Consider the following 26245-nt stretch of genomic DNA (forward strand, 5'->3'; position numbering starts at 1 on the left):
GCTCTGCCTCCCGAGTGCTGGGATTAAGGCGTGCGCCACCACCGCCTGGCTTCCACATTATCTTTTGAGAAGGGTCCACTCACTAAACCTGGTGCTTACCTACTGGCTAGACTGACTGTCCAGTGAACTCTGGGTGTCAGCCTGTTTCCGTGCCCCACTTCCCCCACGGTTGTGCTAGTGTTACAGACACACAAATCACACCTAGCTTTTTGAACATGCATTTGGAGATCAGAATTCAGGTCCTCATGTTTGTGTGGCAGGTATTTTACCAACTGAGCCATTAGCCTAGCCTCATTACTTTTAATGTAGTAGTTTGAAGGTGAGCCTTCATAGTCCATATAGTACCTGCTGGGTGAATTGTTTCAATATTCTTTGCTGAAAGAAGATATTCCAGTAAACGCCATTCTATTTCTCTTTTAAGTGTTTCCAATAAACTTCAATAGATGTGAAGGTCACTTTTGACATTTACTGGAAAGTTTTGATATTTTTCATGATATTACAGAATAATGTTTTATTGTATCTTCATTGAAAATCTAATTTTTTTATTCATCTCTTGCTTATTCATTTAAGTCATAAATGTCTGTTAAAGAATATCAGTCAACCAGACTGAAAACATTTTTTTAAATAGAGGTGGAACATAAAGTAAATTACATTATTTGGTCCTGCATAACATTGTTATTTTTAAGACCAACCACCTATCTTATTTAAAATTTCAACTAAAAACATTTAAAATCATATCATAGTCAGTTGATGACACAAATTTCCATCATCCACAAAGGTAGATCTATTCAAATTGTGATCCCACGTAGGGAGAAAATGACAAACTAAAATATGGCATATAGCAGATTTATGGAAATAGTCAATGTGTGGTATGAGTAGATTTGTGATAAACACAGATGTGAAAAAATTAAATTGGTCCTGGAAAAATCGGAATCAAGGGCTACATCAGTCTCTAATGGACCTGAATTCCTGGATGGGTACCCATAGCTTTAACCATATGCTAACAGAGCTTCTTTCCACTTGTAATATGAAGTAGTCAATACACAGAGAGATATATGCTCTTGAAGGACTACCATCTTCCCATAAATGATTGGAAAAATACTTCAGTATAGTTAAGTTGCTATTTTTAAAGAATTTCATGATCTCTCTGTGACTGTCTGTCTTCCTCATCAGCCTGAAAATGGTACCCTATTTGCAGAATGTTCATTTAACTTCCTCATTGGTCTTAAGGCCCATGAACATAGCCCACAGACCTACTAGCAGTTGCCTGCCTGGCAAATGTTTATTTATAAATGAGCATGAATGATCATTTATTAAGGTAATAAGGATAGATTACATTTAATGAGTTAGACATTATGCACTGTAAGCATAGTGATTTATGTTTAATAGAAGGAAATGTGTATGATAATTAATATGATACCTAAATGTAATTCAGAAATTGTCAATTGAAGAGTGAGTTTAAACCCAGTCAAGCAAGATATTAAAGTGCCTTGGCATTTAAACTAGAAGCTTCAAGAAAGTCTCACAATAACAAAGCAATAACATATATTACTCATATCATGTATTAGGGATTTGTTACATTTTAAATTCTTCTCTTTTCCCATAAACTGATTTATTCTGTTCCTAAAGAACATTGTTTTTCTCTTGGCATGCATCACAGCATCAAAACTTTGGCTTCTGGAGCACAGGTGAGTAGTCTGTCAGCAGGGATACCATGACAGCCTGGGATGACATAAAAAAGAGAAATAAAAGTATAAACATTAGCATCAGTCTGCTTTGGGACTTAAACCGAGAGAATTAGGTTTTAGTTTTTCACACCTAGAGCTAAAATGTGTTTTCCCAAGGACATGAAAAGAGAACAGTTCTCAACTGATATTTATGTTTGTTTGGATAAAGGAGGGTCCTGAGGGATTAGACAGACCACAATATATGCATAAACACCATGCTTACTTAGGACTCATTCCAGGTCAGAGACTTGAAATGTGATGCTATGGTGCTTAAAATGATTGAGTTTTTCCAGTCATTAGTTGGAAAATGGGTACTGGTTTTATAGCCTATCCCAGCTCCTCTGTGATTTGGCCACTTGAAACCTAGAGAAGTTTGGGAGAAGCCATATACAAGTAATAAATGTAAACTACCCAGTCTAATGAATAATGCCTGCTCTCTGACAAGAGTGTAACTTGGTCTTGGGCTATCAACCACAAATAATTATTGTCACTTTTACTTTATTCTTCCCAATATCCATGCTAGGGACAGTAGAAACTTATCAGAAACAATAATACTGAATACACACACACACACACACACACACACACACACACACACACACACACCCCAAGTGCTCATTTGGGTACTTGTCAGTATAGTATACGAAATACCTTATTATGTGTCAGTCAAAAATATTTGCTGCCACTAAGCTAGATAATTGGCTGAGCTAGAAATGAACTTTCATGCATTATCTTATTTAATGAAATGACCTAAAGTGGGTTTCTGTAGTTATTTAGAAATAAAAAAGCAGCTAGTGCAGAAGTGGGTTTAAAGCTGAAGTCTCTGATCTACTCTTAAGAAGTAGTTTTGGTGCATCTGAAGTACATTCTTTTCCAAACAAGTGTGCTGAACAATTGGCCACAGGCTACAGCAGAAATGTAGTGTTTCAAAGAAGCTCACTGAATATACTTTAACAGATTATAATTCTGTATATGTGTGCATCTGTAGGTGGGTATGTGCATGTGATTGTAGTTATGTGCAGGTGCACACAGAGTCCAGAAGAGAGCTCTGGATCCTGGAGCTGGAGTTAGTAGGTGGTTATCCGCTTCCCTTTGTGGATGCTGGGAACTGAATTCATGTCCTCTGCAAAAGCAGTATGCATTCCTAACTGCGGAGCTATATCTGCAGGCCCCTGAATGTACTTTTAAGCAGCTAGCCTGTGCTGAGAGGTTTCTGTACATTATACCATTTTAAGACCTTTTATATTATATGAAGTGGTAAAGAGACATGAACTATAAACAATAAAGATGAGGTGCAGTTCTTCTGAATGGTTGGTGGTAAGAGGTGGATTTGTACTTGCTTGTCCTGGGAATCTGATCTCTGTGTTCAGATAACTCTTTCCTCATTAAATCTTCAAGACCATTTGAATTTGCTTCTGTTTTTAGCCTCAGTTTTTTTTTTGTGAGAAAATTTGGTTAAATGAAGTTAAGATATTTTCCCAAGATCAGAGGACTAAGTTTAAACCCATTTTTCAAAGCCCTCATTCCCAAACCAGTATCATATACTGCCTTTAGAGTAAAAAAAAATGCTTCAAGCACATATTTTGGTTATATTGCAAGTACTCTTCTAGGCATAATGCAGAACATAATGCAGACAAGGTCATTGTTCTTAGGAATGATCATTTTCTTTCATTTCAGTAGGAGAAAAAGTAATAGACAAAGAAATAAAATCTTCAAGGAGTTACTTTTAGGCAATAAAATTTTAAAATTGTTAAAGGGATGCTAAAGAACCAAGTAAGAATCGACAGCCTAGGGAGGGCTTGGTAAAGAGAGACATTGATAAAAAGGACCTAGGGAGACCATTCTATCCTCAGGGAGGATAAAAACATATAACAGGCAAAAGTGTTTAAGTTCTTTTAGGGTCTTATAGGTCTACATCTTCTGTTTTCCTTTATTGCTCATAGTCACACAAGATGCCAAGCTGATCTAGACACACACACACACACACACACACACACACACACACACACACACACACACACACACACACACACAATTAGAAATGGGCAGTGTTGCCAGACAGACTCAAATTAAAAATTACACTTACATAGAGATGTCAGCTAAATGGTACTTTTTTTCACTATAAGTATGTTCTAAATACTGTTTGGAAAATATTAATATTAAAAATACATTGTTTATTTGAAATTGTAACTTAACTGGGCATAGTGTATTTAATCTGCCAATCCTAGTTTAGAGAGGAGTGAATGATTTCAAGTACTATGAATTTGTATTTGCAAAGGTGTTCCATACTTAAGGGCCATTCAGATAACAGTGCTTTTAAGTATTTGCATTTTTTAAAGAGTCTCTTTAGGCTACTTTAGTAGAATGGGTTTAAAAAATGTAGACAGAGGGAAAAAAATCTACCAAGAGATTTGCAAGTATCGCTTTCTTACTAATCATATGAAAATACAAAACCAAACTTTCTGGAGAAGAAAGGATGCCTTTTGTTAATGTTTTTAAATGAAAAAGCCCAAAGACTCATGTACTATGGAGATAATGATGTGTTCATGAGAATGCGAGAAACGGATCTGTGGGAAAGTACTTAATGTGGAGGCCTTAAAAAGGAACTGAATGAGCACACTTCTGCTTAAAGATCTTACACATTTTAGGAACAGCCTCTACATTCTGTGAATGACACTAATAGTCATTGTATGCATCTCAGACATGGAAGCAAGGTAGTATCTTTTCTTCTTTTTTCCATCTTGATTTTCAATGAAGTCATATAGTAGAAAATCATTCCCTAGAGTAGTGTTGTTCAATAGAACTGTCTGCAGTGATGGAAACACACTGCCTGTGCTATCTAACATGGTAGCCACTAGCTACAGACAATATTGAACACTTAATGTGGGTTCCAAGGTTAGTTTGACCGAGAAATTGAATCTTCAATTTATTAAGTTTAATATAAATGTAAATAGCTATGTGTACCTACTGGCTCCTGGATTGGTAGAACAATTGTAGGGTATTGTCCATTTAGAGCATCCTGCAAAAATTATCACTGTGGTGCTGAACCTAAAGGCATTCTGAACAAGTAGAAAATTATTTTATTGCCTATAAAACAAGGATGCAGTCTAGATGACCTCCAGGGTCTCACTTTGCTTGCAAATGTTCTGCACTTAGAAACTGTAACAGGCTATGTGAGGGCTGCATATTATTCTCTTGTGTTTTCCTTTGAAATCCCCCAGTGCCCGGCAGAGCACCTGGCAAAGGTTTGGAAACTCATATCATGTGGCTGAACTGAACTGAACTCCAAGGAACCTCCAAATCCTCCAGCATAGACACCAGGAGTGTAGCCATGTGCTGCCAAACTTTTCATCGCTCATGTCAAGCTTGTTAATTAACCAGTTATGCCCCCTCTTTGTGTTCTACACCACAGGCAGACACAACATTTCCCTCCACACAGGTCTTCAAAGAAGCCTATTGATGACATTAGTGACCTAAATAAAATGAAGCCTCAATTATAATCTCTATTACTCAGTGAGCTCATTTTATGGGTAAGAAGATTGGGACAATGTACTCAGGGTGACACAAATGGTTTGTATTGAAACTGTTTGGTAGAAGAGGTTTCTTCATAGCCAGTTCAGCATTCTTTCAACTTTAGACTCTCTACACTCATTTTAACATGGTTCTACCTTCTAGATTTCATTAAGATAAATCTCTTCCTAATAAGAGTATCCCAAAGCAACGGGATGGTGAAGCAATAGTAAGACCTAGATAGGCAAAGTGGGGTGTAAAAATTCACTGCGTAAATGTGTGTTCTTATAAATATTTTAACCATATCAATGTATTAGACATAGCAATATATTATACATGTAAGTTTAGAAGTAAGCCAAACTTAAACATGTTGTGTAATAAGCTTTCAAAGTTCAGAAATATGGACCATCCCTTGTATTTTTTTTTTTTTTTTTTTTTTTGGTTTTTCGAGACAGGGTTTCTCTGTGTAGCTTTGCGCCTTTCCTGGAACTCACTTTTTACAACCTTCCTTAACAGACTTACTTGGAAAATCTTTGAAACTTCAGTTGCCCTCTGATAAAAATAGAGTCTGAGGGGAAACTTTACGGTCTTTTCCTAAGGTGAATATTGGAGAGCTTCTGTTTTCTATTTTTCATCATCTAGATCTTTAATACTCAAATGATGGTCCAAAATGCAATGGCACCTGAATTATCTAGGTTCTCATTAGAAATACCAACTCTCCTACAAGGAGGTAAGGCCACCCATGGGGAGGTACATTTAGTAGAGGCAGGTCCAAGCCCCTCCCCTGCCTCAAAGTTGTGTGAGGTGTCCCATCATAGGTAGTGGGAATGGGGAATGGGTTGGGAAGAGGCTGGAGGGGCAGAAGGAGGGAAGAGGGGGATCTTTGGTTGGTATGTAAAATGAATAAAAAATTCTTAAAAAAAAAGAAATACCAACTCTCCAGCCCCATCTCAGAACTAGTAAACCCAAACTTACACTTAACAAGATACTTGGGTGAGTAAAATGATCATTAAATCTTCAGAGACTAGCCTAGATGATAGAGCAATTGCAGTTTTAGCCAAAATTGATGTCCTGCTGTTCACAGTATCAGATCAACCCTGAATAAAATAATTATGGTGCCAATTATGATAATACTTATAATACATTAGGCACTACACTAATTTTTCATGTATTATTTAATGTTTACAATGATCCTATTCTCACTGATAGATAAAGAATAAGAAGATAGTCCTGCCCGACTCGCTTTACTGTGGTGATTAGAAGCCAATACTACATTTCCCAGATTTCCTTGAAACTTTAGTACAGGAATGGTAATAAGTTATATCTACTAAAGACTTGGAAATACACGTGATACTAGGCTGGCAAAATGGCTCAGCAGGTAGAGACAACTTGCCACCAAACATGAGGAGCTGAATTTGGCTCCCAAGACCCACTGGTAAAAGTAAAGAACTGACTCCTGAAAAAAAAAAAAAAACTCCTCTGGCCTCCAATTATATGCTGTGTTAAGTGCATGCCACCCTTGCACATTCAAAAATAATTAAAATAGAATTTCAAAATAAAAAATAGATGCCATATGAACAATCAGTATAGTTGGATAGCCTTGGTTGCTTACCCAAAAGCATGAATTGTCAAGTTGCAAGCACATTTAGAGTTTATTACCCTTCCACACACACCCTTTTCCTTACCATGATTGTCCACTTTCTATTTTCTGCCTCTGGGAACACTAATGACCGTGGAGAATAAAACACTTCATCATCCACTTCTTCTGGCTTTCTAGGCAAGCAGTGTAAAAATGTCCAGTCAGATGCTGCAACTTTAGCAGTCTAAAGCGATAGGGATAAGATCACATTTTAAATATTAACTCATATGGCAGTCATATATATCTTCTTTAGTATTTAATAACACATTTGTCCTAGCATAATATATCATTACAAAGCAAAGGGGCAGAGTGAAGTTTTTAGCTAAAGACACCAAGGATAATGAATTAATTCCTTTAACCTTTGGCATTTTGTAGTCACTCTTAAGTTTGGGAGATCATCACTCCAAGTTAAACCAGTAATTCACTTTTCTGATATTCCACCTACCAGGGCCGTAGACATTTTTAGTAATGAACTATCCTGATACATAGTTGCTAGCAAAAGTTTCCAATATACAAAGAAGTTACTTTGATGCATTGGAATTATATTTTGAGCTTTTTTTCAAATTATGAGTTTTAGCATTTGAAGCATACTTGGTCACAAATTAAAATAATTTTGAAGAAAGCAGTGAGGTAGGAGTACATTGAAAGGATTCTGAGCACTCTGCTCTAGTTATTTTCTTCCCAATGCAAATGTACTACCACTCTCAATTTTCACCCGCAGTTAATTCCCAAAAGTAACATTCCCCCATCCATTTCCATTTTTTCACTTACAGATTCAAAACTACATTGCTTCATGCATTCTTACCTCAAAATTACTGCCTTTGTACTAAAATTTTATTTCACATTAAAGTTGAGAATAATTGAGCTTCTAAAGCACTGGCAAAATGAGATGGAAAGCAAGTAACATTTATACCTGTCATACATCAGTAAAATTATTATTCTGCAAGCTTACAGTACCAGAATCAGAAAATCACCCAAGGCAGGCAGGAGGTAAACCATAGGTAAGTTAAAATCGCTCCACCAAATATTTGAAACATATATGACAAAAGACTAACCATAGTGTATAAAAAGCTCCTGCAAACAGCGATAAAAGGGGGGGATAGAAACCATGTAAAGATATGATAGCAATGTAAAGACATAGAAATGGAAATGACCAATAAATATGAAAAATGCTTAGCATAATCAGAAATAAGGCAAATTTTAAAAACAGCAAGATACCATTTTCTCTTCAATTTACAAGATGTAAAATGTAAATAACAAAGATGTATAGAGAAAGAGCAATAATATACATCTAGAAGAATTTAAACTATTCACCCTGTTTAGATGAACACCACTGGTATTTTTAAACGTATATAACACCTCACACAAAAATTCTTCTTTCAGAAACTTATGCTCTAGTAACACTTCACAAAGAAATATGAGTAAGGTTGTTCATTGTAGAATTGTTTGAAATTAGTATTTGTAAATACATAGATTAATGAATCAATAGGAATCATTATGGACACATTATCATTTACTTGCACTTTGGAATTCTATGTGCAATACTGCAAAAAATAAAATATCTAAATAGAATTGAGTTGTGACTGGACAGAAGCATAAGGTGATGTTTCTCCATCTAGATGCTGGGAGGAAATTCACTTTGTGGAAGTAGGATCATCTTTATACTTACGGTTTGTGCTTTTTTGTTTACATGCATGCTGTTCCTTAATTTAAAAAAAACCTTCATTTAAAAATATTCAAGGGCTGGAGAGACAGGACAGCAGTTAAGAGCATTGGTTCCTTTGTCAGAGGAGCTGGGTTCGATTCCCAGAAGCTCACAATTGTCTGTAACGCCAGCGCTAGGGGATTCAATGCCCTCTCCTGGCCTCAATGGGCACTGCATGCAAGCGGTGCACAGACATACATGGAGGCAAAAGACTCATAAACATAAAAGTGGAAAGAAATACACTTTTACAAACTAAAAATATCTAAGTGAATTGATAACAAAATCTAAATTTTGTCACGTGAAAAAAAGCAAATTAGAATAATATGTCTAAAGCACCATGTTGCAAAAATCAAATTAGTATTTGCATGTAAATGGGCAAACATATTGTAACCATGCAGAAAAAGGTCTGAAAAGAACCACATTATATTGTTACATAGTAACTATCTGTGAAAAAAAAATCACTGTTGGGAGAGAAGTAGACAGAGAGAAAAAAATAAACATGTTTGTATACATTGTTAAAGGGGGGGGGAAGTTTTGCTTTGTTTTTCAAACTTCCATTCCAATTGATATGTAATAAAAAGAAAATTATTTCTGTTACTTTATTCATAATTTGCGTGTGTTTGTATAATCACTTCTCCACCCTAGTGTGCTCTTGTCATTTGGGGTACACTTTCAACAGAGGTTTTCAAAGTGTGGCCCTCATGTAGCAGAACTGCATCACCTGGGAGTCAGCTACAATGCAAATTCTTCTGTGTTTGACCTACTGAGTCAGAACCCCTGGGGTTGGGGTTGTCCAGCTGAGGATTAACAATACACACAGGCCATTCTGATGACGGCTCAAGACTGATTGAAGCAGAGAGTGTGTGGAGGAAGATACAACTCAGTGGTAGAGTTCTTTGCCTAACATGCACTAGGCCCTGGGCTCTATGCCAATGTCCAATACTTCAGACAACAAAAGAAAGAGGCAAGGGAAGGGAAGGAGGCAATCGGGAAGAAAAGACTGATCTTCCTGGAAGGCATTAGATTGAAGGGGTGTCCCTTAGGAATCCCTAGGGAGGGTTGGCAAAGCTGTCATGAATTTAAGAGACATTGGAAAATAAAAGCAAGAACTAACCTGACAAGCACAGTTATGGGGCTCTTCTTCTGGGAGAAATCTTATGAAATTGCTTGCACCCGAAGTAACCCAATGTTTCCAAACTTACATAGAGTAAAGCATTTTGAGACCTCGATTGTTGTTAGAAGGGGAAAAAAACGCACTTTTCTCTATGGCCCAGGTATCATAAGTGCTTTTTCCAAAGGATATCACTAATGTTTGGGAGTAGAGAGATCATGTTGGGATGCAGTGAGTTCTTAATGGAATATGAAAGGTCAGTCTACTGTCCCTAAAGTGAATGAGTGCTGAGATGGTTCTAGTCTTTATGAATGTAGTTGATGAAATTTCAGAGAAGCAGCAATTTGTACCTTCATTGTAACCTGGTAACCCTGGAAAGCCTGAAGACGCTTTTTCTTCTCCTCCTCTTGTCCCATACTTATCCAAGTGTCTGTAATTAGTACATTGCCTCCACGTGCTGCTTCCAATGGATCATTTGTCATTGACAGCTTGGTACCATTCTAGCACAGAAAATTTGCTGGTTAAAAAACAGAAACTTCATGGGACAGCGAAAGGCAATTGGAACATTACAAGTAGAGAGCATACCTCCTTGGCATACTGCTCTGCCACCTTGACTATATTAGGATCTGGCTCATAACCCTGCAAGAAGAAAAAAATAGCCGTTATTTAGGCAATTAGATAGTTTAATTATATATGACACTATTATATCTTTTTTTTTTTTTTTTTTTTTTTTTTTTTTTTTTTTTTTTTTTTTTTTTTTGGTTTTTCGAGACAGGGTTTCTCTGTAGTTTTGCGCCTTTCCTGGAACTCACTTTGTAGACCAGGCTGGCCTCGAACTCACAGAGATCCGCCTGGCTCTGCCTCCCGAGTGCTGGGATTAAAGGCGTGCGCCACCACCGCCCGGCTCGACACTATTATATCTTATACCTAATATGTATCTAATGACTTAAAACAAGACAAAATAAAGCTCAGAAGTAGTCTCTCTCTTCGCTTTTTAAAAGATGCTCCATGTTCCATGTTCAGTAGAGCACACTGGCTTTCATGCTGTGCTTTGGACTTTAAAAGGGCAAATAATTGTTCCATCTTTCCTGGGCTATCTCTGTTTGTTTTTTTTTTTTTCAGTTGTAAAGACAAAAATACAGAGCATGGCATTTTCTACCTCACGACAGATCTCTCTTTGACCCTTTAATGGCATTAGAAGGTTAGATACATAATTGCACAGCCTAGTACATTTTTATCTGTGCCTTTGCACAAATGGCTCTTTTTGTTTGCCTAACACGCTTTTGCTCACCCATTCCATGGACAATTTTTGAAGTCTCAGTTTGAATGACTGCTCCCCGGAAAAGCCCTCTATGACTATTCCGGCAAAATACTAATGGGCTCCTTCCTGCCTTATTCTTTTCCAGGGGAATGCGACTTGCTTTGAAATGTCGTTTATGTATGTGCTTGAATGGTTTGGAGAGGTAAGCAAGGTGCCTATAAAGAGGTATTCATTCTTAGGATTAAATGATTTTGCATTCTGGGGGTCTTGTTTACTCAGCCTACTCCTAGCACTAATGGACATTTTGTGGGCAACTAAAGTGGCTAAAGCTATTGTCTGTTTTGTAGACAACAGCCTCAATTGTTCAATACTTGCTTCTTATGTCAGAGCTGATTAAGAGTCTCCAGCCTCTCTGGCTACATCTCCTGCTTCCATCTCCTTTAATTCTTCTCAATGTACTGCCACAGGAAAGCCAATCATCTTGTCATCCCTGTACACATTTTGCCCTTTTTTGCCATCTCAGCCTTTCACCCTTGAACATCTCCTGGTGGGTGTCTTCATCAGAACATGACAGCTCATGAACTCTAGCCTTATCTCCAGTGCCTCCATATAGTAGTCATGTCAGATCAAACCCCATAATTATGCTCACCCTTCTCCATCTTTCCCAATTTTTTGTTTTTTTTTTTAAATTTTTTTCTTTATTAAGATCCCCCTCTCTTCCCTTCTCACACTCCCTTGCCAGCCTTCCCCATCAGGAAAGCCTGGTACATTCAGTTGAGGCAGGTCCAAACCCCTCCTCCCTGCAGCAAGGCTATGCAAGGTGTCCCACCATAGGCAGTGGTCTCCAAAAAGCCAGCTCATACACCAGGGATGGATCCTGATCCTATTGCTAGAGGGGCCCTTAAGCAGACCAAGCTACACAATGGTCTTGCTTATGCAGAGGGCCTAGTCCAGTCCTATGGAGGCTCCACAGCTGTTCGTCTAAAGTTCACGAGTACCCACTAGCTTGGTTTGGCTGTCTTTGTAGATTTTCCCATCATGATCTTGATGCCCTTTGCTCACAGAATCCTTCTCTCTTCGACTAGACTCCTGGAGCTCGGTCTGGTGCTTGTCTGTGGATCTCTGCATCTGCTTCCATCAGTTACCAGAGGAAGGCTCTATGATGACAGTCTGGGTATTCAAGAGTCGTTGTGATATTCACCAGTCTGATTACTGGGGTAAACCAGTTCAGGTACCCTCTCCACTATTGCTAGTGGTCTAAGCTGGGGTCATCCTTGTGGATTCCTGGGAACTTCCCTAGCATCCAATTTCTCCCTGTCCCCATAATGTCTCCCTTTATCAAGATATCTCCCTCATTGCTCTCCCACTCCACCCCTGTTCCAGCTCGACCATCCCATTCCCTTATGTTTTCATCCACCACCCCCTACTCTCTATTACTCCCCTCACCCCCAGTTTACTCAGGGGATCTCATCTATTTCCCCTTCCTAGGGTGATCCATGCATCCCTCTTAGTGTTCTCCTTATTACCTAAGACTGTGGATTGTAGTCTGGTTATCATTTGCTTTACATCTAGTATCCACTTATGAGTGAGTACATATCATATCTATCCTTCTGAGTCTGGGTTACCTCACTCAGGATGATATTTTCTAGTTCCATCCATTTGCCTGCAGATTTCATGATGTCATTGTTTTTCTCTGTTGAGTAGTACTCCATTGTTTATATGTACAATATTTTCTTCATCCATTCTTCAGTTGAGGAGCATCTAGGTTGTTTCCAGGATCTGGCTATTACAAATAATGCTGCTATGAGCATAGTTGAGCAACTGTCCTTGTGGTATGATTGAACATTCCTTGGATATATACCCAAGAGTGGTATAGCTAGGTCTTGAGGTAGATTGATTCCCTATTTTCTGAGAAACCACCATTCTGACTTCCAAAGTGTCTGTAAAAGTTTGCACTCCTATTAACAGTGGAGGAGTGTTCCCTTAACTCCACATCCTCTCCAACATAAGCTGTCTTCAGTGTTTTTTATCTTAGCCATTCTGACAGGTGTAAGATGCTATCTCAGAGTCATTTTGATTTGCATTTCCCTGATGACTAAGGATGTTGAGTAATTCCTTAATGTCTTTCGGCCATTTAAGATTCTTCTGTTGAGAATTCTCTGTTTAGCTCCCTAGGCCATTTTTTAATCAGATTGTTTGGTATTTTGATGTCTAGTTTCTTGAGTTCTTTATATATTTTTGAGATCAGCCCTGTGTCAGATGTTGGGTTGGTGAAGATCTTTTCCCATTCTGTAGACTGTCGTTTTGTTTTATTTACCATGTCCTTTGCCTTACAGAATCTTCTCAGTTTCAAGAGGTCCCATTTATTAATTGTTGGTCTCAGTGTCTGTGTTACTGGTATTATATTTAGGAAGTGGTCTCCTGTGCCAATGCATTTAAGGATACTTTGCACTTTTTCTATCAGTTTCAGTGTACCTGGATTTATGTTGAGGTCTTTGATCCACTTGGACTTGAGTTTTGTGTATGGCAATAGATATGAATCTATTTGCAGTCTTCTACATGTTGACATCCAGTTATGCCAGCACCATTTGTTGAAGATTGTTTTTTTCCATTGTACAGTTTTGGCTTCTTTGTCAAAAATCAGGTGCTCATAGGTGTGTGGATTAATGTCAGGATCTTCAAATGATTCCATTGGTCCACATGTCAATTTTTATGCTAATACCAAGCTGTTTTTAATTACTATAGCTCTATAGTAGAGCTTGAGGTCAGGGATGGTGATGCCTCCAGAGGTTGCTTTATTGTAAAGGATTGTTTTAGCTGTCCTGGGTTTTTTTTTTTTGTTGTTGTTGTTTTTTCATATGAAGTTGAGTATTGTTCTTTCCAGGTCTGTGAAGAATTGTGTTGGAATTTTGATGGGGACTGCATTGAATCTGTAGATTGCTTTTGGTAAGATTGCCATTTTTACTATGTTAATCCTACCTATCCATGAGCATGGGAGATCTTTCCATTTCCTCATATCTTCTTCAATTTCTTTCTTCAAAGTCTTAAAGTTCTTGTCATACAGGTCTTTAACTTGCTTAGTTAGAGTTACCCAAGATATTTTATATTATTTGTGGCTATTGTAAAGGGTGATGTTTCTCTGATTTCTGTTTCAACCCATTTATCATTTGTATATAGGAGGGCTACTGATTTTTTTGAGTTAATCTTGTATCCTGCCACATTACTGAAGGAGTTTATCAGCTGTAGGAGTTCCCTGGTAGAATTTTGGGGGTCACTTATATATACTATCATATTATCTGCAAATAGTGAAAGCTTGACTTCTTCCTTTCCAATTTGTATCCATTTGATCTCCTTTTGTTGTCTTATTGCTCTAGCTAGAATTTCGAGTACTATATTGAATAGATATGGGGAGAGTGGACAGCCTTGTCTTGTTCCTGATTTTAATGGAATCACTTTGAGATTCTGTCCATTTAATTTGATGTTGGCTGTTGGCTTGCTGTAAATTGCCTTTATTATGTTTAGGTATGTTTCTTGTATTCATGATCTCTCCAAGACCTTTATCATGAAGGGACGATAGATTATATTGAAGGCTTTTTCAGCATCTAATGAGATGATCATGTGTAGCTAGAGAATTTCTCTCCAGTTCCCATAAAGCCCCACCAGTTCCGGAGCCCACTTATAAAATAAACACACTGACTCTTATATTATTTAAACTGCTCGGCCATTAACTCAGGCCTACCATTGTCTATCTCTTACTCTTATAGTAAGGCCATTTCTGTTAACCTATATGTCGCCACGTGTTCCGTGGCTTTACCTGTTGCCTCTACATGATGCCCCCTGAACAGCAGCTGGTGTCTCCTCTCCTCTGCTTTCCTCTCCTTTTCCTCTCTCTTCTCTGCTAGTCCCGCCTATACTTCCTGCCTGGCTACTGGCCAATCAGTGTTTTATTTATACGGAGTGATATCCACAGCAATCATGTGGGTTTTTTTCTTTCAGTTTGTTTATATGGTGGATTACATTGCCAGAATATCATATGTTGAACTATCCTTGCATCTCTGGGATGAAGCCTATTTGATCATGGTGGATAATTTTGTTATGTGTTCTTGGAGTCTGTTTGCCAATATTTTATTGAGTATTTTTGCATCAATGTTCATGAGGGAGATTGGTCTGTAATTCTCTTTCTTTTGCATCTTTGTGTGGTTTGGGTATGAGGGTAACTGTAACCTCATAAAAAGTTTGGCAATATTTCTGTTGTGTGGAACAATTTAAAGAGTATTGGTATGAGCTCTTTGAAATTCTGGTAGAATTCTGCACTGAAACTATCTGACCCTGGGATTTTTTTGGTTTGGAGAATTTAATGACTGTTTCTATTTCCTTAGGGGTTATAGGTCTATTTAAATTGTTTATTTGGTCTTGATTTAATTTTAGTATGTGGTGCCTATCCAGAAAATTGTCCATTTCTTTTAGATTTTCCAATTTTGTGGATACAGGTTTTTGAAGCATGACCTGATGATTCTCTGGATTTCCTTGTTGTCTGTTGTTATGTCTCCCTTTTCATTTCTGATTTTGCTAATTTGAATGTTCTCTCTCTGCCTTTTGGTTAGTTTGAATAAGGTTTGTCTATCTTGTTGATTTTCTCTAAGAATCAACTCTGTTTCATTGATTCATTGTATTGTTCTCTTTGTTTCTATTTTATTGATTTCAGCTCTCAATTTGATTATTTCCTGGCATCTATTTCTCCTGGGTGAATTTGCTTTATTTTGTTCTAGAGCTTTCAGGTGTGTTGTTAAGTTGCTAGTGTGAGATTTCTCCAACTTCTTTATGTCTGCATTTAGTGCTATATATTTTCCTCTTAGCACTGCTTTCACAGTGTCCCTTAAGTTTGAGTATGTTGTACATTCTAGGAAGTCTTTAACTTCTTTATTGCTTTCTTGATCCATTGGTGATTCAGCTGAGCATTGTTCAGTTTCCATGAGAGTGTAGGCTTTCTGTAATTTGTGTTGTTGAATTCTAACTTTAAGCCATGGTGGTCCAATAAAATACAGGAGGTTATACAATTTTTTGTATCTTGTTGAGATTTGCTTTGTGACTGAGTAAGAGGTCAATTTTTGAGAAGGTTCCATGGGTTGCTGAGAAGAAGGAATATTCTTTTGTGTTAGGGTGTAATGTTATGTAGATATCTATTAAGTCCATTTGAGTCATAACATCTATTAGATTCCTTATTTCTCTGTTAAGTTTTTGTCTGTCAGATCTGTCCATTGATGAGAGTAGGGTGTTGAAGTCTCCCACTATTAGTGTGTGGGGTTTGATGTGCAATTTAAGCTTTAGTATTGTTTCTTTTACATATGTGGGTGCCCTTGTATTTGGGGCATAAATGTTCAGAATTGAGACTTCATCTTGGTGGATTTTTCCTGTGATGAATATGTAATGTCCTCCACAATCTCTTTTGATTGATTTTAGTTTGAAGTCTATTTTATTAGATAGTAGGATAGCTACACCAGCTTGCTTCTTGATTCCATTTGACTGGAAAGTCTTTTCCCAGACCTTTACTCTGAGGTAGTGTCTGTCTTTGAAGGTGAGGTGTGTTTCTTGTATGCAGCAAAAGGATGGATTCTGTTTTCATAGCCATTCTGTTAGACTGTGTCTTTTTATAGGCGAATTGAGTCCATTGATATTAAGGGATATTAATGACCAGTGATTGTTAATTCCTGTTATTTTTTTTTTTGGTGGTAGTGTGTGTATATTTCCCTTCTTTGGGATTTACTGCTGTGGGGTTATCTATTACCTGTGTTTTCGTGGGTGCATCTGACTTCCTCAGGTTGGAGTTTTCCTTCTAGTGCTTTCTGTAGGGCTGGATTTGTGGATAGGTATTGTTTAAATCTGTTTTTGTCTTGGAATATCTTGCATACTCTATCTATGGTGATTGAAAGCTTTGCTGGCTATAGTAATCTAGTCTGGCATCCGTGGTCTCTTAATGTCTGCATTATGTCTGTCCAGGATCTTCTGGCTTTCAGAGTCTCCATTGAGAAGTCGAGTGTTATTCTGATGAGTCTGCCTTTATAAGTCATTTAGCCTTTTTCCTTTGCTGCTCTTAATATTCTTTCTTTATCCTGTATGTTTAGTTGTTTAATTATTATGTGGCAAGGAGACCTTTTTGGGGTGTCTAGTCTGTTTGGTATTCTGTAAGCTTCTTCTATCTTCATAGGCATTTCCTTCTTTAAGTTGGGAAAGTTTTCTTCCATGATTTTGTTGAATATATTTTCTGTGCCTTTGAGTTGGTATTCTTCTATCCCTATTATTCTTATGTTTGGCCTTTCATGGTGGCCAAGATTTCCTGGATGTTCAGTGTTAGACTTTTTTGGCTATAGTGGTTTCTTTGACTGACAAAGCTATTTCCTCTATTGTATCCTCCACACCAGAGATTCTCTCTTCTATCTCTTGTATTCTGATGGTTATGCTTGCATCTGTAGTTCCTGTTCATTTATTCAGATTTTCCATTTCCAGCATCCCCTCAGTTTGTGTCTTCTTCAGTGCTTTTATTTCAATTTCAGATCTTGAGCTGTTTCCTTCACCTGTTTAATTGCTTTTTCTTGGTATTCTTGGTTTTCTTTAAGGGATTTATTGATTTCTTCCATTTTTTTATTTTTCTTTTCCTCAATTTCTTTAAGGGAATTTTTCATTTCCTCTTTAAAGGCCTCTATCATCTTCTTAAAGTCATTTTTAAGGTCAATTTCCCCTATTTCTTCTGTGTTGGTGTGTTCAAGTCTTGCTTCTTCTATGTTGTGAAGTTCAGGTCTTGCTGTTGTAGAACTGCTAGGTTCTGGTGGTGCTGTATTTCTCTTTAGTTGTATGTGTTTTTTCACTGAAGTCTACCCATCTCTTCCTCCAATAGGTGCAAGAGGTGTTTGTGTCTGAGGGAGCTGCTCTTGGTCCAATTTGTGCTTACTGTGTCTGTGTCTCAGGGGGGCACTTTTGGTCTAATCAGAGCTCTTGGTCCAATTGGGGCTGGCCCATTCTGTGTCTCAGTTAGCCACTCTTGGTCTAATAAGAGCTGGCAGATTCTTCATCTCAGGGAGCTGCTGAGGTCAAGGGGTAGGGTATGGGTGTGTGGGTGGGTTTGAGGGAGGGAGTAGGTCTTGTACATTTCAGGGTCCAAATTGGGGTGTTGGTGGGGAGGCCTGCCCACAGGAGTCTTCCCTGCTGCCCTGCTTGGGTGGGGGCAGGGGGACACTAGTTGTGCCCCATGACCTAGGTCCTTGAGACAGGCCTCTCTGGGTGGGAGAAGAGTCACATTTCTCATTTTTGAATGCCTAGCATTTATTATGAATCAATTTTTGTACATTTTAAGTATGAATTTCTGCTCAGTGTTGTGATATCCTCTTCACACCCCCACCAATATGAATAATCATGATTAAAGGACTTACTCCTCTCAGTTGCTATGGTAGTGCCAGAAGGTGGCTTTATCCAGTCCCTTTTGGACATTGACTCATCTATAGAAGATCACCTCACTCAAGCAAACATAGCCTTCTAGGGCCCCATATATTCAAGGATTGATTGATAGGAATATATGAAAATCAGAGCCTCTCTGCCCAAGCCCAGACTGTTCCAATTGATCGTTCCATATACAAAATGCTCTGTAGGTCGACTGAAACTGTAGGTTGGGAACACATCATATCTCAACTTCTCCCCCTGCACACTCCTGCTTCCTTACCCTGCCCTTTTCCATAGCCACTGATTTCAAGGACACACTGTCATTGGCATCCTATACATTTTACACACTAAACTCTCAGATTCTACTTTCCAAGAACATCAGCTTGTGACAGGCATGCTCAGGTCTGTTCATTTGAAATCTGACTTCTTTACACATACTGTCTACAATTGTTCTCCCATCATCAATTTCTGGAGGAAAGAAATTGCTGAGATATTGATTATGATAGCTGAAGACATTTTAAAGCAAGTTTTGTTATGCTCAAAATGCCATGAGCTTTCAGAGCCTGGTTTGTAGGGGTTTGGGGAAAGTAATTAGTAAAGGTTTGTGAATTTGGTAACAAATGGTGTGAACAATTGTGCTAGTAAACACAAGTAAAGAGACTTGGATATTACACCAAGTTCCTACTGCTCTGAAAATGTAGTCTTCCCCACAGAGAGCAGGTTTTGGACCTTTAAAAATAATCATTCTTAGAGGAGGAATCAATAAGTACTTAGAGAACTGACAGAGAGGCTTGGAAATTAGGAAATCATCCAACCTTGCACACCCCGAGCTGTGACTTAGAATGCAGAGACAGATTCTTCTCCTACGTCTCAGTTTTCAGTACTATACCACCCATTGGCTTCTCCATAAACCAGACGAAGAAGGTGATTAACAAACCCAGTTTAAATATTCACTTAGAACAGTGTTAAAAAGCATTACCGTCAATGGCTTATGGAACACTGCTGCAAATCATGGACAAAATCCTTAGTTTTTGAACATGTAAGTTATTCTTGGTTGAGGCATGAGGAAATGGATTACTTAGGACTTTGGAAGCTGTTCAATGTTTCTTAAATTTGCAATAAATCTCCTAGCTTTATCTTTAAGGGAAATAGTTCTACTAACAAGTAAAGACTTACAAATTGATGGACCAACTTCTGCACTATGAGACTTAACAGCAGGATTTTTTTTAACAAAACTTTGCTCTCACCAAGATTTAAGTGGATTTTTGTACACTTTATCATTTAAATGAGTTTCCGTAAAAGAACAATACGGAAATTACTCTATAATACTGGAATTTTTCTTTTAATGTTAATAAAACATTTTTGACATGCAATAATTGTTTAAACTGTATATTTCTTCAACAGAATGGAACCATTCCAAAATAACCTTATAGCAGGGAACAATTATTGTCAATGCACATTTTAACTGTAAAAGCAAATGCAGTCACATTTTGCCTTAATGTGGAGCCTTTCTGCAAACCAGTGTTCTTAAGAGTGTGCTCAAACATGTCACACCTGAGCTTTTATTTCAGTGCATGTTAAATGAAAGGGGTATGATGATTGTTGTAAGGGTCATCTCTCCGAGTCACTAAAATTCACTGTAATAGAGCTTCCAGAGCATGCTAGTATTGCATGTGTTTTCCATTTGTTCTACAGCATGGCAGGTACATTTGGGCAAATAATGTCCTTAGAAAAGTCATGCCCTATAGATAGAGCATAATTCGGTGGCAAAATATTTAGGTAGAATATATGAGGCCCTGGCTTTGATCCCCCTGCACCACACACATGCAGACACACAGACACACACAGACACACAGAGACACACAGAGATGCACAGAGACACAGACACACAGACAGACAGACAGACAGACACACACACACACACACACACACACACACACACACACACACACACACACACACACACACAATGCCCAGTGGGAATCTCAGACTGTAACTTTATTTAGAAACAGGGTCTTTGCATATTTAAGTACTTTAGATGAGGTCATGGTGAGTAAGAGTAGAATTAAATTTAATATGCTATAATTTTGAAGAACAGGAACATTTGCACATAGAGATATATGGACATAGAATGGAGATGATAGAGGAAAGGCTTGGAGTAATTCAGGAAGAAGCCAAGTAACAAATGGAATATGGATGTGCACACACCTAGATTTCAGACAACATATTACTATGCTTTTTGAGCCATTCAATTTGTGGTAATTTGTTTTTGCCACCCTAGGAAACTAAGAGAGAAAGACACAGTAACTCAAACTGACTCAGCTGTAACACTAGAGAAAAAGATGTAGTGTCTTTTGTTAACTTGTTTGGGGTAGAGTAGGTATGTTTCCAACACAGAACCTGAAGCCTTTTTCCAAAGGCCACTCTCTGGCTACCAAGCTGCTCTTCTCACTGTAAATACCAGAGAACTTGCCACTCCACTGTGCCTGTTGTCACTCAGCAGTACCAGTCCAGAATGATGGAAACCTGCTCTCATGTCTCCTGGTTGGGACAATTCTGAAGCATACCTTATACTCTAGAGCTCACTTGTTGTATCAAGTTAAGTTTCCTTCTGTTGGACTGAACGTATCATGGCGCTAGGGTGACCAAATCATCCTGGTTTTCCAAGTATTCTTGACATTTTAGCAATAATGCCTTTCATCTCCAGAAATACCCGAGGTCTAGGGTGACGAGGATGGCTGGTCCCTGTAAATGGTACCTTTCTTTGATTCTTTCCTTTCTCTGATCTTCTTCCACTAGTTCCCTGTAAATCTCCTAAATCCCTACCAGGGATACGTTAAGAGGAAACAAAGCCTAAGATACAGGTTTGATTTGGGTGAAACATGCATGAGATACTCAAGGACTGAGTGATTACTTTTCAAAAAATTCAGCTATTTGTCTTTCTGCTATAATTCATGTCCCTGGTAGTTGGTAAATAAACGTCAAATTCTAAAAGCAGAATTAGAGAGAAAAATTTTGAAGTTCCCCGATAGTCAGCTCAGATTGAGCCACAGGTGTGAGCCACAGGTATGACTATTCACAACAAACATGGACTTGATGAGAGACACTGGCATGTAATCATTGTATACAATTGTCACCTAATATGATGGTCAGTTCTCTTACAATCAACACTTAGTTTCTGAAATAGTTTCTTCTTAGGGAAATTTTCCTTTTTGAAAGACTCCCGAAAGAACACCAGAAGCTAAGGAAGAAACAAAATGGAGAGAATAGAGCAGCAGATCTAGGTGTTTAAAACATTCCTTGCAGATCCTTCAGGGTCAGCTTGGGCTTGATCCCCTTGGGTTAATTTCTTTCTTTCTTTCTTTCTTTTTTTTTTTTGGTTTTTCGAGACAGGGTTTCTCCGTGTCATTTTTGGTGCCTGTTCTGGATCTCGCTCTGTAGACCAGGCTGGCCCCCAACTCACAGAGATCCTTCTGGCTCTGCCTCCCTAGTACTGGGATTAAAGGCATGCACCACTGCCGCCTGGCTGAACTTTAAGTTGGATATAAGCAATGAGCTTTTTACATAGGATTGACTTTTTCTTTATTTTTTTAAATCAAATTGCTGTGTTGGAGCGATTACAGCACCATTTTTCAGCACTGAGGATTCTACATTGTCTGGTTTTCACTGCTTTCTTCGGCCTGTGTGGTGATAATACACAAAGATATGATAATGACCAGTATTAGGGCATTCAAAGGCATAATTTGGATGTGCTTTTATCACAGACTCGAGGAATAAAAGGCATCAGCCAAGACTAGCTTCCACTATAGAAATGGAAAATTGGGCTCTTAAGAAGCCAGATAGCCATTCAATAGAGGAGTTGGTAATGTAGCTTAAATTGTGTCGCTTCAGCTATGCTGTCCTTGATCAGAAGCTTTGTTTCCACTGGGTAATAGCATCTGATCAACAGGGAGGTTCTTTCAGGGCAGAAAGTTTTCCTACCTTTGGAGTAGCTGCTTGAAGGTGCATCCCGAATTTTGCAGCACTCATCATGATGGAGTGCAGAATGTTGTTTCCATCCCCTATCCAACTGAGGGTGAGGCCTTTGAGAGAGCCATAGTGTTCCTAGGAAATCAAGAGGTAAAGGGGATTAAATATGGGGAGAAAATCCACTTTTATGAAACAGTTACTAGAGTTAAGACAAAGGAAACAGTTTTTTACTGAAAATAAATGCCTTATTGGAATGAATAAACTGTGTTTTGCATTAAATTCAATAACATGGACATACAATTACAAAACAGTAGTTAAAAGGTCTAATATCTTGATCAGAAGCCCAGTCCCCAACTGGGTTGGAGACCCTCTACTCAACCATAAGCCACTCTGGACAAAAGACCAGAGAGGAAACAGAAGCCAAGGAACAACACACCCATCCAACAAAGACAAACTCAGAAATCCGCACCTAGACATAAAATCACTCCAAACCCAGATGCCTAGACCCCAGTGTAAGAATACAGCCAACAACATCCAGGGCAATATGTCATCACCAGAGCCTAGTTATCCCACTACAGCAAGCTCTCAATATTGCAACACAGCTGAAATATAACAAAAAGACCTTAAACCCAACTTTATGAAGATGAAAGAGGTCCATAAAGAGGAAATAAAGAAATTCTTCAATGACGTCGAGGAGAGGACAAACAAAAAATTGGAGGAAATGAATAAATAAATTCCTTAAAGAAAGCCAAGAAAAGAGTCAAACAAACATTTGAAGTAAATGAACAAAACTGTTCAAGACCTGAAAATGGAAACAGAAGCAATAAAGACTACACAAACTGAGGGAATTCTGGAAATGAAAAAATCTAGGTAAGTGAACATGAACTAGATGCAAGCATCACCAACAGAATACAAGAGATGGAATAGAGCATCTCGGGCATTGAAGACACTATAGAAGAAATTGATACTTAGGTCAAAGAAAAATATTAAATCTAAAATTTCTGACACAAAACATCCGGGAATTCTGGGACACTGTGAAAAGACCAAACTGAGAACAATAGAAATAGAAGGAGAAGAAGTTCAGCTCAAAGACCCAGAAAAATATCTTCAACGAAGTCATGGAAGAAAACTTTCCTAAGTAAAAGAAGGACATGCCTGTAAAGGTATGGGAAGCTTACAGAACAACTAATAAATTGGACCAGAAAATAAAGTCCCCTTGGCACATAATAATCAAAACACTAAGCATACAGAACAAACAAAGAATATTAAAAGCTGCAAGGAAAAAAGGCCAAGTAACACATAAAGACAGACCTATTAGAATTACACGCAACTTCTCAATGGAGACCCTAAAATCCAGAAGGGCCTAGACTGTAGAAGGGCATTGAGATATGCCCTACAGACTCTAAAAGACCACAGATGCCATTCCAGACTAAGATACTCAGCAAAATTTTCAATAGATGGAGAAAACAAAATATTGCATGAAAAAGTCAAATTGAAACAATATCTATACACAAATCTAGCCCTATAGAAGGTACTAGAAGGAAAACTCCAACCCAAGGAAGTTAACTACATACATGAAAACACAGGAAATTAATAATCTCACACCAGCAAAACCAAATGAAGGGAAACACACACACACACACACACACACACACACACACACACACACACACACACACACACACTACCACCACCACCACCAAAATAACAAGAATTAACAATCACTGGTCATTGATATCTCTCAATGTCAATGGACTCAATTCTTCAATAAAAAGACACAGACTAACAGAATGGATTATAAAACAGGATCCATCCTTGTGCTGCATACAAAAGACACACCTCAACACCAAAGATAGATATTACCTCAGAGTAAAGGGATGGAAAAAGATTTTCTAAGCAAATGGACCTAAGGAAAAAAAAAGCTGGTGCAGCCGTTCTAATATCTAATAAAATAGACTTCAAACCAAAATTAATCAAAAGAGATAGGAAGGAAAATTCATACTCTCATACTCATCAAAGGAAAAATCTACCAAGAAGATCTTTCAATTTTTAAAGTTGTCTATGCCCCAAACACAGGGTCACCCACATTTGTAAAGGAAACAATACTACAGCTTATGTCACATATCTACCCTCACACATTGATAGTGGGAGGCTTCAATACCCCACTCTCACCTATGGACAGGTAATCCAGCCAAAACCTAAATAGAGAAATAATGGAACTAATAGATGTTATGAATCAAATGTACACAACAGCTATCTACAGAACATTTCACCCAAACACAAAAATATATCTTCTCAGCACCTCACAGAACTTTTTCCAAAATCTTGGTCACAAAGCAAATCTCACCAGATACAAGAAAACTGAAATAACTCCTGCATCCTATCAGATCACCATGGATTAAAGCTGTATATCAACAACAGAAAGTCTACAAACTCATGGAAACTGAAAAACCAACTAGTGGATTATTACTGAGTAAAGGCAGAAATAAAGAAACTGAAGACTTCCTAGAATTCAATGAAAATGAATGCACAACATACCCAAACTTATGGAACACAATGGTGCTAAGTGGAAAGTTCATAGCACTAAGTGCCTACATAAAGAAATTGGAGAGATTTCATACTAGCAACTTAGCAGCACACATAAAAGCTCTAGAACAAAAAGAAGTAAGCACACCCAAAAGGAGTAGAGGGCAGGTAATAAACGAGGGCTGAAATCAATAAAGTAGAAATGAAGAGAACAATACAAAGAATCAATGAAAAAAGAGTTGGTTCTTTAAGAAAATCAACAAGACAGACAAACCCTTATCCAAACTAACCAAAAGACACAGAAAGAATATCCAAATTAACAAAATCAGAAACGAAAAGGAGGACATAACAACAGACATCAAGGAAATCCAAAGAATCATTAGGTCATACTTTAAAAACCTGTACTCCACCCAAATTGGAAAATCTAAAACAAATGGATAATTTTCTCGAAAGATACCATTTACCAAAGTTAAATCAAGATCAGATAAACAATTTAAATAGCCCTATAATGCATTAAAAATAGAAAAAGTCACTAAGTCTCCCAACCAAAAATAAAAACTAAAAAACAAACAACAACAAAACAGGGCCAGATGGTATTAGTGTGGAATTCTGGCAGACTTTCAAAGAAGAGCTAAAACCAATACTTCTCAAATTATTCTACAAAATAGAAACAGAGGTAACAGCCAAATTCTTTCTATGAGGCCAGTCACCCAACCCAACCAAAGACTCATCAAAGAAAGAGAATTACAGATCAATTTCTGTCATGAACATAGACACAAAAAAATAATAAAATCCAAATCCAAGAGCACATCAAAAAGATCATCCACCATGATGAAGCAGGCTTCATCCCAGAGATGCAGGGATGGTTCAACATATGAAAATAAGTCAATGTAATCCATCATATAAACAAATTGAAAGAAAAAAACCACATGGTCATCTCATTAGATGCTGAAATAGCCTTTGACAAAGTCCAATATCCCTTCATGATAAAGGTCTTTGAGAGATCAGGAATACAGGGAACATACCTAAACATAAGAATGGCAATTTACAGTAAGTCCATAGCCAACATCAAATTAAATGGACAGAAACTCAAAGCAACTCCATTAAAATCAGGAACAAGACAAAGCTGTCTACTCTCTCCATATAGTACTTGAAGTTCTAGCAGGAGCAATAAGACAACTGAAGGAGATCAAGGGGATACAAATTGGAAAGGAAAAAGTCAAAGTATTGCTATTCACAGAAGATATGATGGTATACATAAGCAAGGGCAAAAATTCTAGTACGGAACTCTTACAGGTGATACACACCTTCAGTGAAAGAGCTGAATACAAAACTAACTCAAATCAGTAGCCCTCTTATATACAAA

At 37.9% G+C, this 26245-nt stretch overlaps 1 protein-coding gene across 5 annotated transcripts in view; it reads right to left on the bottom strand.

Moving 5' to 3' along the window:
* Window positions 1-1263: 1263 nt before the first annotated feature.
* Window positions 1264-26245, bottom strand: part of Otc (ornithine transcarbamylase) — a 127096-nt gene continuing 102114 nt past the window's right edge. For all 5 annotated transcript variants that reach the window (XM_052741404.1, XM_052741187.1, XM_052741363.1 and 2 more), the window contains 5 exons: window positions 22366-22488; window positions 10278-10331; window positions 10043-10192; window positions 6923-7060; window positions 1264-1722 (listed from right to left, as the gene is read on the bottom strand). In XM_052741404.1, coding sequence (XP_052597364.1) covers window positions 1663-1722; window positions 6923-7060; window positions 10043-10192; window positions 10278-10331; window positions 22366-22488 — 525 coding nt within the window. In that variant the 3' untranslated portion in view covers window positions 1264-1662. The remainder of the gene's footprint in view (window positions 1723-6922; window positions 7061-10042; window positions 10193-10277; window positions 10332-22365; window positions 22489-26245) is intronic.

The sequence above is a fragment of the Peromyscus californicus genome, unplaced genomic scaffold (genome assembly GCF_007827085.1).
Source record: "Peromyscus californicus insignis strain IS unplaced genomic scaffold, ASM782708v3 Scaffold_10__1_contigs__length_136768540, whole genome shotgun sequence".
Lineage (NCBI taxonomy): Eukaryota > Metazoa > Chordata > Mammalia > Rodentia > Cricetidae > Peromyscus > Peromyscus californicus.